Source organism: Cheilinus undulatus, linkage group 10 (assembly GCF_018320785.1).
Source record: "Cheilinus undulatus linkage group 10, ASM1832078v1, whole genome shotgun sequence".
NCBI classification, from domain to species: Eukaryota; Metazoa; Chordata; class Actinopteri; order Labriformes; family Labridae; genus Cheilinus; species Cheilinus undulatus.
Genome location: NC_054874.1, coordinates 6,883,081 through 6,896,700, shown reverse-complemented (window position 1 = coordinate 6,896,700; position 13,620 = coordinate 6,883,081). Strand labels below are relative to the sequence as shown.

General features: G+C 39.6%; 1 protein-coding gene across 1 annotated transcript in view; it reads left to right on the top strand.

Moving 5' to 3' along the window:
- zdhhc9 (zinc finger DHHC-type palmitoyltransferase 9) overlaps nucleotides 1–13,620 on the top strand; it is a 50,738-nt gene that overhangs the window by 31,482 nt on the left and 5,636 nt on the right. The window contains exons 4-8 of the mRNA XM_041797768.1: nucleotides 967–1,104; nucleotides 1,547–1,595; nucleotides 4,205–4,307; nucleotides 10,316–10,419; nucleotides 10,681–10,798. Of these exons, the coding sequence (XP_041653702.1) occupies nucleotides 967–1,104; nucleotides 1,547–1,595; nucleotides 4,205–4,307; nucleotides 10,316–10,419; nucleotides 10,681–10,798 (512 nt within the window). The remainder of the gene's footprint in view (nucleotides 1–966; nucleotides 1,105–1,546; nucleotides 1,596–4,204; nucleotides 4,308–10,315; nucleotides 10,420–10,680; nucleotides 10,799–13,620) is intronic.

Genomic DNA, 13,620 nt, shown 5'->3' with positions numbered 1-13,620 from the left:
TAGATGTACTTTGATATGGAGTCGCCCCCATTTTGGCTGCTAAAACAGTCACCACTCTTCTTTGGAGACTTTCCACAAGATTGCTGAGTGTTTCTGTGCCTGTACATTCTGTAGAGCATTTATGAGGTCAGGCACTGATGTTGGATGAGAAGATCTGACTTGCATTCTCAGTTCCAGTTCATCCCAAAGGTGCTTGATGGGGTTGAGATCAGAGCTCTGTGCAAGCCAGTCAAGTTCTTCATCAAACCATGTCTTTATAGTCCTTGCTTTGTGCACTGGGGCACAATCATTTCAGACTAAAAAAATACCTTCCCAGTGCTGTTGCCACAAAGTTTGAACCAAAGCATTGTCCAAAATGGTATGCTGAAGCATTAAGAATAGCCTTCACTGGAGATAAGGGGCCTAGCCCAAACACTGAAAAACAACCCTATGCTATTATCACTCCCTCCCTCCAGAGGACACGTTTCCACTGCTCCACACTCCACTGTAGGTGTAAGAACCCAGGTGCTTCCTTTGTTTACTAGCAGATCCTGGCATCTTAATTTTTTTGGGATTCCAGCACTTTCCTGTGTTTAAAAGTGTGCGTGAAATCCCTTAACGACAGCAATCAGCACTGAAACATTTTATGCATTTCTGCCTCTGTTTACTGTAAATTGTTGTGAAATTCAATGCGGGGGGAGCGGCGGTGTGTTTCCTGTTGTCCGTCTGACCCTGACCTGCTTTTCACCTGGATCTCCTCCAAATAACAGAAAACTGAGAGGCGAAAAGAAAGTGATCCCTATATTTAGACTGCAGGCTCACAAAAGCTGCAGCACAAAGCTGTTTTTACCTAAAAGGCTGCAGCTGAGACCTTTTTTATTTATAACCCTCATTTGATTTCCAAAAGTGTCTCTTTTCAAAGGAAGTTTGCATGCAGCCTCTGGTGAAACTTGCATATTTAAAATGAGAACTTCTCTCTTCTTTCAGACCGTTTTGATCACCACTGTCCATGGGTGGGCAACTGTGTGGGCAAGAGGAACTACAGATACTTCTACTTGTTCACCATGTCGCTTTCCCTGCTCACCATTTACATCTTCACCTTCAACATCGTGCACGTCGTCATGCGTGAGTATCCTGCAAACCGCAGAAGGAGTATTATGTAGAAGATACATGACGAGTTTAGAGAATGTGGAAAAACAGGGACGACGAACCCACTGGTGTGAATACAAACACTTGCACATGTGCTGAAACGACGACCTTGTTCAGACCAGGCTCTTCCTGGAGCGTAACATGATATGCAACACAAACCGACAGCTTGACGTGATTCCTCTTTTATCCTTGTCCTCCTGCTTCCTTCAAGCAAAAGCAGACAGTAAGAGGACAGAGAGACGAGGAAACGGGGGGGGGGGGTTTCTAGCCAGGATAATTAGCTCCAGGCTTGTTATCTTAATATTCTAGTAATACATGAGAATAGTGCCTTTTGTATTTGAGAGAAAATGCATAATGAAGCAGTGGGATTTCTTGAAAGTTTTTCCTTTGTAACTCTCCTCTGTTGCTGTGTTCACAGGTTCGGTGGATAATGGTTTTCTGAACACTTTGAAGGAAACACCTGGAACATATCCTTTAAAGCTCTGACCGCAGTGTACATCACAAAACAGCTGCTGCCTCTACTATATTTGCCTGATTTCCTAAAATAGAAACTTCAACATTTTTAAGCATAACAGACAGACTGTGACTTTTCCCTTAAACCATTCCACAAACTGTGATTTTTTTAAATAGCAGCCTGGCTTCTTGGCACAGTCTGCCTGTCAAGCTTTGGATGTATTAACACCATGAAGACGCATCCTTATTAAGCCTTTGGAAACAAGAGCAAAAGTGTAGGAAATAGTGCATGCAAGCTATTCTGTGCCAAAATAAGATGTAGCCATTAGCATATATAGGCATGAGTGTAGCCTCAGTAATAACCTAGAGTAAGATTGAGGATGAGTAAGAACAGCTATCGTCTTTAGTTTCGAGGTTTCATGTTACAAAAATGTCCAAAAATGATTAATGGAGATAAATTCTCCCTCTCTGGGTCTTTCATTTCCCTGCTCAATAACAGTACACACCAAAGAGACCTTTAAAGGTTTTCAGCGCTCAGCAATGTTTTCCCACTATGTCAAATATTTACTTTATGTTTCCCTAAAGCTCACTGATGCTGTAGGCTTCCAGAACTTACTGAGATTTGTGGTCAAGACTCTCTCCACAGTAGCAGTTTACATGTATTCATTCTGCCCCTTAACTTGAAGTCTTTTAAGTTTAATCACTGAGATAATCCTTACCATTATTTACAGTCTGAGTGATGAAGGGCCCAGTTAATAAAGAGATGACGCTGTTTTGCACAGCTGTAAAGTTTCAGAGTTTGCATGTTCCCGTGCATGTGTGGGTTCTCTCTGGCTTTCTCTCACTACCAAAGACATGCTCGTTAGGTTAATTGGTGGCTCTAAATTGCCCGTAGATGTGAGTGAGAGAGTGCCTGGTTGTCTGTCTCTACATGTCAGCCCTGGGATTGACTGGTGACCAGTCCTGGTTGTACCCAGCCTCTCGCCCAATCACAGCTGGGATATAATCCAGCTCCTGTTGTATAGAGCTCTTTAAAGAATGAACCAGTAAATGTGACCAAAAGTGTTGTTAAATTTGATTCAAACATCATTTAGACTTTAAACATGATTCCTTTGGTCATATTGCAATGAAAGATAAAACACAGTCTAAGGGATATGTACAGAAAAATGAGCTAGCTTAGCCTAGCAGCCAAATGTGACAGGATTAAAACAAAATAAAAATATAGTATGGAATCTGTTTTATGAAGGTATATCAGGACCACTTGAAAAAATAGATCTGTTTAAAAAAACACAATGTTTTTGATTGTTAATTCACAGATTTACAAGAAAGCTAACTCTGAATTTTTGAGTTTTAAAGTTGTAAATTTACAAGAAAAAACTTCAACGTTCTCAGGTTTAAAAAATCTGGAAATTATTACTTTATGATTTAGAAAAAATCATGTGTATGACAATTTAAAGACAGCTATTTATGAGAAACCTAACTCAGATTTTTTCCTTTTTTAAAGTCATACATTTATCATAGTCATAAATTTACAAGAAATAAAACTCAAAACAAAGGTTGGATCTCTGTTTATTTCCTGCCTGTCAGTGTGTTGTTTTCTCCTAAATAGCCCCTAGTCATGGCAGTGTTTCCTCAAAGTCCAGATGCTAATAATAATGTGATCAGTCACTGCTGAAGTGCTTGTCTCTTTTTTTCTACGTCCCAGTGAAAAGTTAAATTGGATTCAGTGCTTAACAGCAGGATGTGCACCGAAAACAGCTTCATCTTGTATGATTTTCTATCATGCAAGGGCGATTTTTGACCTTTTCATCTCAAAAATTCAAAGTTTGGGTTCTTGTAAATCTTGTCAATACATTTTTTTAATCTGAAAATTAAGAATTTTTTCTTATAAGTTAAGGATTTTTTTAAAGTGGATTTTTGAGCAGCTGCAAAGAGCCAGGGGAAATGGGGAGAGAAGGGGAAGACTTGCAACAAACTGATCAGAGACAGGGAATCAATCTTGCACCAAGTGTGTTGAAGACTGGCCTCTGTTTATGGGTACCTGCTCTACCAACTTAGCTAAACTAGAGCAAGATTAATGACTTCCTCTTTTTTCTTGGAAATTTGCAATTTAATAAACTTAGAAAGTCTTAGTTTGCGTTCTCAGAAGTGTGGAAGCAGCAGCAGTGGAATTTTTCTAGGATTTACTGACTCCATACTGTAACACACTGTAATTCTTCCTTTCTGTTATCTTCCTCTCCATAAATTAACCTGTTGGTTTTAGCCTTTTAACACACCAAAAACCTTCTTTATTTTGTAACACATCAGCTCTGATCTTTCTAAAGTAGACCAGAGTCGGTGTTGGGAACCAAGTCGTGGAGCTATCATAGCCTTATTAGATAATTAGCTAACCAAAGCTGATAAAATATGTTTGTAAAAGTATCACAGGTTAAACAACAGTAACCACCATGTCAGGGGGTTAAGGAGGCCAGTAAACTAATATTAAGTTATTCCAGCAGGCTGAACTTGTCTTCTTTGTCCAGATAATTGTCCACCATCTTTTCTTACCCACTGCTAAATGTTTAATCAGTGAGAGTGTATCATGTAGAAAACATCTGTTTCTGTTTTCTTAACTCGTGTCCACTGTGCTGGAGGTGCTGGTTTGTTTCTTCACTCTGTGGTCGGTGGTTGGTCTGACCGGCTTCCATACCTACCTGATCTCACTCAACCAGACCACCAATGAGGACGTAAGTATATCTTTAAAATCAAGTTAAAGTTTTTTAGTGTATGGATCTGAAGCTGTACATAACAGCCGACTAACCCTGTTTTCATGGTCTGAATCATCCTGTCACACAGTGCTGTACTTTGCATCTAGTTTGTTTATGTTGCTCACTGTCTACATGCAAATTAGCTCCTGATCACAGAGGCCAGTAAGGGACATGATTAATTTGTTTATTTCTGACTTTTATGCTCTGGTATAAACAGTTAACACTGTTGAAAAAGTCCTGAAGAGGAAGGTGTCATATAATGAAGTTGGTAAGCTCAGGACATTACAGATTTTGCTTATCCCGTGTGAATGCTCTGCACCAAACACTGACGTCAGGGGTGATTCACAAATTATCAGAGGTCCACATTTAGCTCTAGTCCTGTGAGAATAGTACTTTAGAATACATTGAAAATAGCTGCCAAAATTGCTGGTTACATTTGCATTTTATCAGAATAAATACAGTGCCTTTTTATGCTGTCACATCAGCTGTTTTAACCTGATAGCTTGATTGAGCAGTTGATGCTGCCATCATAAAATGCAGTCGATTCATGAGACGCTGCAGAGGAAATAATGCCTCATGTCTCTTTCAACACATTTCAGTCCGTCATACATTTAACCATTTTATTGCAAAATGGATTTACAGTTTTACTTGGTGGAGAAGGCTCTGCTCAAAAGATGCTTCCTGGATCAGTCAAGCAGCTTGCTTTGACTTTCCAGAGACCCCCATATGGATGGATACATTGATGACAATGTGTATTGAATGCAGTAAAATTAGTTCAGAAGTAATTAATCCATAGTAGCATGAATCACAATATGAAGGTGCTATAAAGGAGGAGGCTGGGGTGGAGGAGGTTAAGCTTTGCCAACAGCGTGGTGCATCAGCGTTAATGCAAGCACAGGTTAGTGGGAAGAATGTCATATTTAAATACACCGCTGTGTTGAGAGAAAGAGCTGTGATTGGCTGTGGGAACTGGAAGGCGATAATTGGGATCAGCTGACTGTCAGCTGATCATAGCAGGGGGTATGGCTACCGTGTCCTGCATACTAATGCTGAGCTTCATTTCCTCTGTCCTTAATTATGTTTCCATGCGTCTCTGGCGAGGGGTGTTTGAAGATGCAAGGAAAAAAACTGAGTGAAAAACACAATTTAATAGACTTAATAGACTTCCCTACCCATAATGCTTTTGGAGTTGAAAGTGAAAAGCTTTTTTAAGATCTTTGTAGATTCCTTCTGTAAACCCTCTTTAGAGTGAACCAGTGTGTAGTGCAGTCTCATTTCAACCTTGTAAAACAAAGCTACTTTCAGGCACAACAAAGAGTGATTACAAAGGTTTAAATCTGTTTTAAATGTCTGTTTTTAAAGATAAATGGACGGATAATGAAGCTGTAAAGTATAGTGTTAAAGCTAGGTCAGTAAACGTTACAGCCTGGCCTAATGTGTGGAAAGATAAACATACAGTACATCAGAGATGTGTAAACATGACTTTTTTCTAAAACCACAGAGCTGTTGCCTTGGCAACGGCACCACCTCTCTCAGCTGAAGGACAGAGGGCTGCTAAACTGCAGCTTGTTTAACAAGGCTTTTATACTGTAAACTGTAGTAAAGCAAACACACAGTGTTGTGAGCTCCAATAGAAAGAATCTATTTATATTGTCAGCTCAGACTAAAGCTCTCTTCACTCTATGGTACATTCATTTATACTCCTTTATTTAAATCAGACTTTAGAAGGCACAAAGGACCACATGGAGAGGCTGACCGATCACCCTGACTGTATTTTAAAATTTAATACGTCCTTTTTTATCCACTCAGAGACCAAAATTCTTCTTTCAACAGAGAAGTGCTCTGTACAGCAGCGCCAGCTTTATTCCACAAATTGGCTTGTAAATGCTTTGAATGCTAAACGCAGCAGTTTCTTGGACTCCTAGCTGCCCACAAAGTCAACAAAGCCTAATGATCTAAAAATATGCATGAGCTATTCTAAATAAAAGCAAGAACAAAACACAGCCTTTGGTTTTTGACTGGACCAGTCATCCACTTTTAAAGAGGCTTGATTGCTTTATTTAGTCAGCACAGTAAGGCTGATGTAAAGCAGGTTGACAGTCAGTTATGTTGTGTATACTTTATCAGAGGCTTTGTTAGCGCACATCGGACTGCAGAGGCTGTGACAAGAAGCAGAGAGCAGCAGAGATGCTGCATGTGGTGGGAGGATCTAGATGGCTGAAAGCAAGAGAGTGCACTCATACTTTGTTGTAATGATTAATTTATTATTCCCCTTTTTCCTTCCTGTGGGATGTCTGGCCTCATTTTTTTCTTTTTGAAGCTCTGCAGTGTGCACCTACAGTGAAATGTGGCTCCAGGAGTTGAAACAAATGGCTGTCAGCCCCGCCGTTTCAATATCTGTGATTGGCCTAATAATAGATGCATCGATACCTGCAGGGCCTGGGCACGCTGCCAGAAGCTACTGCTGTGGCAGAGAGGTGGAGGAGCGGGAGAGGAGGAGAGGGAGATAGAGATGGTGGAATAAGGGCGAACAGGAGAAGGCACCTTGAGTGTTGTAGCAGCTCGGGTCTCCCATAGGATGACACATAACCTGTCAACTGTGTCTGCTGCACATAGATGGATAGTACACGTAGGCATGCAGCAGCGAAGTACCTCACAGGCAGACTGTTGACCTACATCCACTGCGACTAAAAAAAGAGCCTCGTCTTTGTCTTGCTGGAGGGTCACTCGGTACAAACACTGCAGTCAAACTTTAGTTTAAGGTCAGTTATGTATGAATCTAAATTTACAAGCACTTTCTCCTCTACTCCATCTTTCTTTATAGGGAAATAGAAATATATTTCTCTGAAACCAATCAATCCTGCACAGTTATGATGCAGTTTTATCTATTTCTCTTTGTTTTTTATATTAAAATGGCTGCCTGAATGTGGATTATTGGTTTTAAACGAGACAAAATTCCTGCACGGTTAATTCTTAATATCATTAAAACCAATTTTTATAACCTGGCTTCAATATCACAGTGCCCAGACAGCATGTTTTTTTCCCCTCTTGTAAATGGATAAAAATACGTCCACAGATCAGCTGGGGACGTCAGGAAACACTTTTAGGGAGGAGGAGACATGTCTGTCTCGCTCTCTTTGCTCTCTCTGCTCTCTCTTCTGAACCACAGCCACTGTACTGTGTGTCAGAGTTCAGAGCAAGAGCACAGACTAGCAAGTAGGAAGCACTTTGGTAGAAGGCTTATTAATTCATCAGCCCAAAGCACATCAGCATCAAATCTACAGTACCTTCGACTGTCAGCTTTAGGGGAGAAAAAACCTCAGACTTTGGGAGAAGCATGCACTCACTGGCTTTAGCTGCTCCTCATCTGCTCAGAAAGTCCATGAAAGGGGGATGCAAACTCCTGTTAGATAAAAACAATCCAGTGTTGATATCCATGTTGTCATTGGTAGTATGGACCTCAATTAGCTTACTTAACAGGCTAGCTAACGGTAATGTTATGATGCATCCAAGACCAGCTTATTATCAGAATCAGCTTTACTGACCAAGTATGCTTACACAACAAGACTTTTGACTGTGGTAAGCTTTGCTCTTAATGTACAGTAATTGAACTTTGAATACAAAAAATGTATAAAATTGAAAAAAAAAGTACAAAAAAATTAAGATAAAAATATGTACAAACTCCTGTTAGTGGTATGGTAGGCTTGCAAGATATGGAAAGGGTGCAAGAATGCTGGTTAGACATGATTAATGTGTAAAGATGTGGACAGATTCACAAGAGTTAGATGAGATAATGTAAGATAGCTGATTAGTGCAAGTGTGCATTTGAGGTGAGTTTTTTTTTTTGTTTACCACAGAGAGCCTTCTTATAGCATCTGAGTTACAGCGAATATATTAAAATAGTAATTAGTATGGTAAATAGATTATTAAGTGAAAATATGCACATGATGTGAGACATTTTACCACAGTGAGCTTTGTTACAGTATTTGAGTTACAGTCAGTAGGTTAATTACCTGCAGCATTTGAGTATGGTTAATAGATCAAAATAGTGATTAGTATCTTAAATAGATCAATTAGTGCAAATATGCATACGAGGTGAGGCTTTTACCACAGTGAGCTTTCTTACAGTATGTAAGATACAGTACAGAAGTATGAATCCATTTGTAAGGACAATAAATTTGTCTGTGTTTTTCAGTAGTTTAAAACAGGTTTAGTAGATTGAATAGTGACCTACAGAACTCATGTCCTGTCATTTTTTGTCTTTCTACCAAATGACAGAAAAGATGGTATTGATTAGGACTCAAATCAATAAAGAGCTTTAAATGGGAAAAAAAAAAAATTCGATACTCTAGGGGTCATACAGTGAAACATGATCTTTCTTAAAAGTGCAGTAGCAGCATGAGAATATGAATTCATCAGGTTACTGATATAAAGCGACATCCATAATAAAGTGAACAGCTGTCTATAGACGTAATGTGGAATTATTCTCTTGCTATGTGCTACTGTCATGAGTCGTCAAAGACAAAAAACTTCAGTTTCATGTTGTTGGCAGAAAGCTACTGCCTTCTTGCTCTGACTTTTTAAAATGTAATGAAGTACACCCCTTCCTCCAGAATATACTTAAGTAATAATAAAATTACTGATTTTAGAATGTACACAAAACAGCTGCTTGATTACAGTAAGTTAAGTAAATGTCAGGGTTAGGGTCATTAGTTTCCACCTCTGGCACAGAATAATGGAGCAGCTGGTGGAGGGTAACATAGACATGGTTCATCCTAGATTTAAGCAACAATTACCTTTGGTATTAAACCTAGACAAATTACTTATAAAAGCAACAAAACCACACAATTTAGATGGAGCAAACTTTTTGCCATCACACAGGTTGACTAGAGCCAGGCCCAGGAGAAAAATGTTAGCCAGGATGCATGCGAATCCAAACATGTCACTATTACTGAATGCCATCTGGGGAGAGCCTGATAACTGTGTCTTTCAGAGGCCCTGACGTATCTGTGAGCAGGTCTGGACATTTATAGTGGAGGGGAAATGCAGGGGTATAAATATGATGGCTTTTAACGGCACTGTGAGCTGGGCTTTGAGATTTTAGACCCACTTCTCAAATACTGTACAACCACATAACTGTGCAGCACTTGTAATTTTTGTGATTCTTTAAATGACAACTATAGGATTTGTAACTTAAATGGCTGTATATTGCAGTAAGATTATAAGCAGAGGAGCTGTAGGAGGGCAGCTCCACTTATTAGGCATGACATGCATACTTTTTTTAATTAAATTTTTATCATTGTTTTGTTATTGCTGCTTTCTTCCGTTTTTTTAAATTTCCTTTGTTTCATTTATCTGTTTTTATTCAACATTTTTATTCAATATTCAACCTTTAAAATGGAGCCATCATTTAGAGTGATGAGTCTTCAATTGAGAATCTGTTTAAAAAATAGAAAGCATTGAAAGCATGATGTCCTGAGCTGAATATTTCACTCACAGTAAGAAAATCAACATGACACAGTCACATAGATTTTTATGTTTATGTATAAAAGTTTTAAATGATGGGAACTAACCACCATTAAAACTGATGTTTTTGGGTAAAATGTCCTTCCACTGATACACTGTTCTGTACTTCACTCACCTCACAGCCTAAAAAGACTTCTTCATGGCTGATGAAATCCTTTGTATGAATCCTCAGATTTTTTCAATGAATTATTAAAGTGGTTTTAGTCGCCTGTCTCTTTTGCAGCCATTGGCGCCGAGTTCCCATTAAACCAGGAATCATTAAGTCTCTTATGACATCTTTTTTTAGTAGGTCAAAACCCAGCCTGTGGGTATAACATCTAAAAATGGAGCAATGCTTTTGAATAAGGTATAAGAACGGGGGAAATGTTTTTGAACTGTACTTGATTACAAGACATTCAGGTGTTTTGGTTCTTGTTTCGAGACTTTTTACAACCTTAGTGATAAGTGTTGTGGTTTTCCAGATTAAAGGATCCTGGTCGGGGAAAAACCGAGTCCAGAACCCCTACAGCCACAAGAACATCATCAAAAACTGCTGTGAGGTTCTCTGTGGACCGACATATCCTAGGTGAGTCCACCAGATTAAAGACTCTGTGATCTCCAGCAGAACCGGATTTATTTAGTATTAAACACCTGGCTTGAATCAGAATCTGACGTCTTTGTTGTTTAATTCATGCTCATGTTCACATTTATATCTCTGCTGTAACAGTGAGGCCTGTATCAGCACCTGTGATAGATTAGATTCTCAGATTTGTGGCTCTCCTGAGTGTAGTTGTGGTGAATAATGATCAGGATGCTGTTAGTGACTGATCACCTCGTCTCTCTGCAGCGTCTTGGACAGAAGAGGACTGATGCAGGACGATTTACCCGTTTCTGCAACGCCTGCTGAACCGCCCTCCTGCTCCGATGACTCTTCTAGCAGCAGCAACCCAGCGACACAAACCACGGTAAGAAAACGCACACACTGTACCCACCCTGTCACACACTTTCATCAAAGTGGATGGAGGCTGAGAAGTAGAGAGGAGAAAACAGAGAGCAGCCATAAAACAGACTAAACCAATTAGAGTGAGTGCTGCAGAGATGAGAAGAGTTTTCTTATAAAAAATCCATCCTCTGTCTCTGATGTGGAGCCATTTTCTAGCTTTTTACACATCTGCCATCATGAAGTCAGTTACTTTTATGGTGCAAATGTTTTCTTTTCTGCTAACACCCAGATAATTATCACCTAATGTGTTCACATATTCATTGCATGGATAATGTTAGAGCTGGTGCATTATAGTAAAAATCATAATTGGGATAATTTAGATGGATATTGACATCTTCATTATTCAAAATGACTACCAAGAGATTTAACATCTGCATCTGTGCATTAATTTTCCAATGATTAGGCTTCAGTAAATCATTGTACTGCCAAGTGTTAAAATTTCTTAGTTTTATACTTTTCATAAGCACTGATTCTATACAGAAAAGGTAGAAGAGATGTGCATCAACTAACTTATATTTAATGCATATCAATAAAAAATTGTGGTCATTTAGTTTAACTCATTAGTCATACCTATCCTGGTTTAATGTTAAAACCTGAGCTTAAGAGACATGCAGGTGCAAAAACCACTGCATGCACTGCAAGAATCAGAGTGGCAGTTAAAGAGTGAGATCTTAATCAAAATATCAGCTGTAATCTGATGATTTAAAGGTGCGGTGTGTAAAATTGGGGACATTTGCACCATCAAACTATCAGATTCTAGATTGCAATTCTGGGAGTAACTGTGGCAACCAGTGGAATAAAAAGAAATTAATTTCTGTTATCTGTTTCCTTCTGTGGTGCTGTAAAAAAATGCAAGATGCAGCAATCCAAGTTGGCAGACTTCATGGAGGGGACCCTCCCTATGTATGAATGATAGGCTTTTCTCATTATCAGCATGATGTTTCATTTTTACCAAGTCTGTTCCGCTAAAGGCAACTAAGCTAAACATTACACACTCTACCTTTAAATAATATACATTGGTGCAAACAGCCTCTGTGATTTATTTTGATTTTTTTGAAAGAAAGCTTGAGAGTTCTGAAGAAAGGTCTGTACAGTTTAGCAAAATGACTTCAATAACAAATTAAGTACCCTGGAAACAATTTCAGAATAAAAGCATTTTTTTAAAACATGGGTAGTCTTATCGAGATTGGACTCTCACTGAGGCGCCTGTCAACCCACCTGGGCATCCACCTTTGCCTGCTGCCTTGCTTGTAGTGCACCCAACCACTAAGCTCAACCCTGTGGGTTGTGGGCCAAGAGGCTGGTGGCTCCATGAGTCCTCTTTGGGCTAAAGTCTTCACAAACTGGGTCTGTTATTGTTGCGTTTTTCATATCCGTAATCCTATAAAATGTGACACACTCAGACCTTCCACGCTTAATCTGTTGTGATTTTACTTGCCTGAAATGCGAACATTTGTAGAATGTGACAAATTGTTTCGTGCTGCAAGCCTGTGGCTCTGTCACTCCTTTAACCCCACTGGATCCATCCACCCTGACAGAGATCTTCATACACCACATGTTCATGCTTCACAGCGCTGTTCCACATTGAAGAGATGGAGTGCAATTTTTTAATTCCTTCCCCTGACCTGTTAGTAGGCTAAAACTTGCCTTCATCTGTTATAATTCCATTGTTGATATCCACACAATACACAGACAAACTAAGGTGTTTAAGGTAAGGGTTTAGAGCAGGAGAGGGAGAGAGAAAGGGAAGGAGGGCGAGTGAGAGCGAAGGAAGCAGCAGACACTGATCTGAGTCATCAATCACCATTGCAAAAATTCACATAAAATCAAACCGTCCCGAAATAAAACATGATGACGGACTTAAGTTTCAGAGTCAGTCTGCAGACATGATTGGGACAACATGAGTTCAATTTTCTTTTATAACGTGAAAAATTCCGATGAAAAAAACTGACTTTGTGTGCAAAGCCCTTAAGCCCAGCCACCAGACTCTTGCCATCCAGCTTCTCATCATGTCTGGCTCTAAAGGGGTTGCCCGAGTTTCCCTCTCTCAGGCAAGGTGACTCGACTCCCCAAGTACCAGGATAAGGATAAGCACATTATAGGCTTAGACATGTTATTCCGAACTGTCCATCTCTGCAGATAAAATTCCTTTTGTCTCATCTCTTCACTGGCTTCAGAGAGCATAATGCATTTAGCCCTCATCTTCTGCAGTGTTTTATTTTTTCAACTTTTTCTTCTTCATGAAAGCCAAGCAGGCTTTTATGTGTTTCTTTTGTTTCTTTTTCCACTCTGCCATAAAGCCCAGATCAGTGGAGGGCTGCAGCGATGGCTGTCCTTCTGGAACTTTGTCCCATCTCCACACAGGATCTCTGGAGCTCAGTCTGTGACCATAAGGTTCTTGGACACAGATCTTACTCAGACCATTCTCCCCAGATTGCTCAGTTTCCAACCAGTCATTGGAAGAGTCCTGGTTGTGCCAAACTTCTTCCATTTAAAAGTAATGGTCACTGTGCTCTTGGGAACCCTCAGTGTAGCAGAATTTTTTGTAGCCTTCTTCAGATCTGTGCCTTGCAACAAACCTCTCTCTGAGCTCTGCAGGCAGTTCCTTTGACCTCTTAGCTTGTTTTTGCTCTGAGGTGGACTCCAATCAAGGTGCAGAAACATCTCAGCAAAGATCAAGTGAAATGGGAGCAACCTGAGCTAAATTTGAAGTGTTTTGCAAAGGGATTAATGAGAACAAATGCTATTTTTCCAACTGCAGTATCAGGCTGCAACATAATAAAA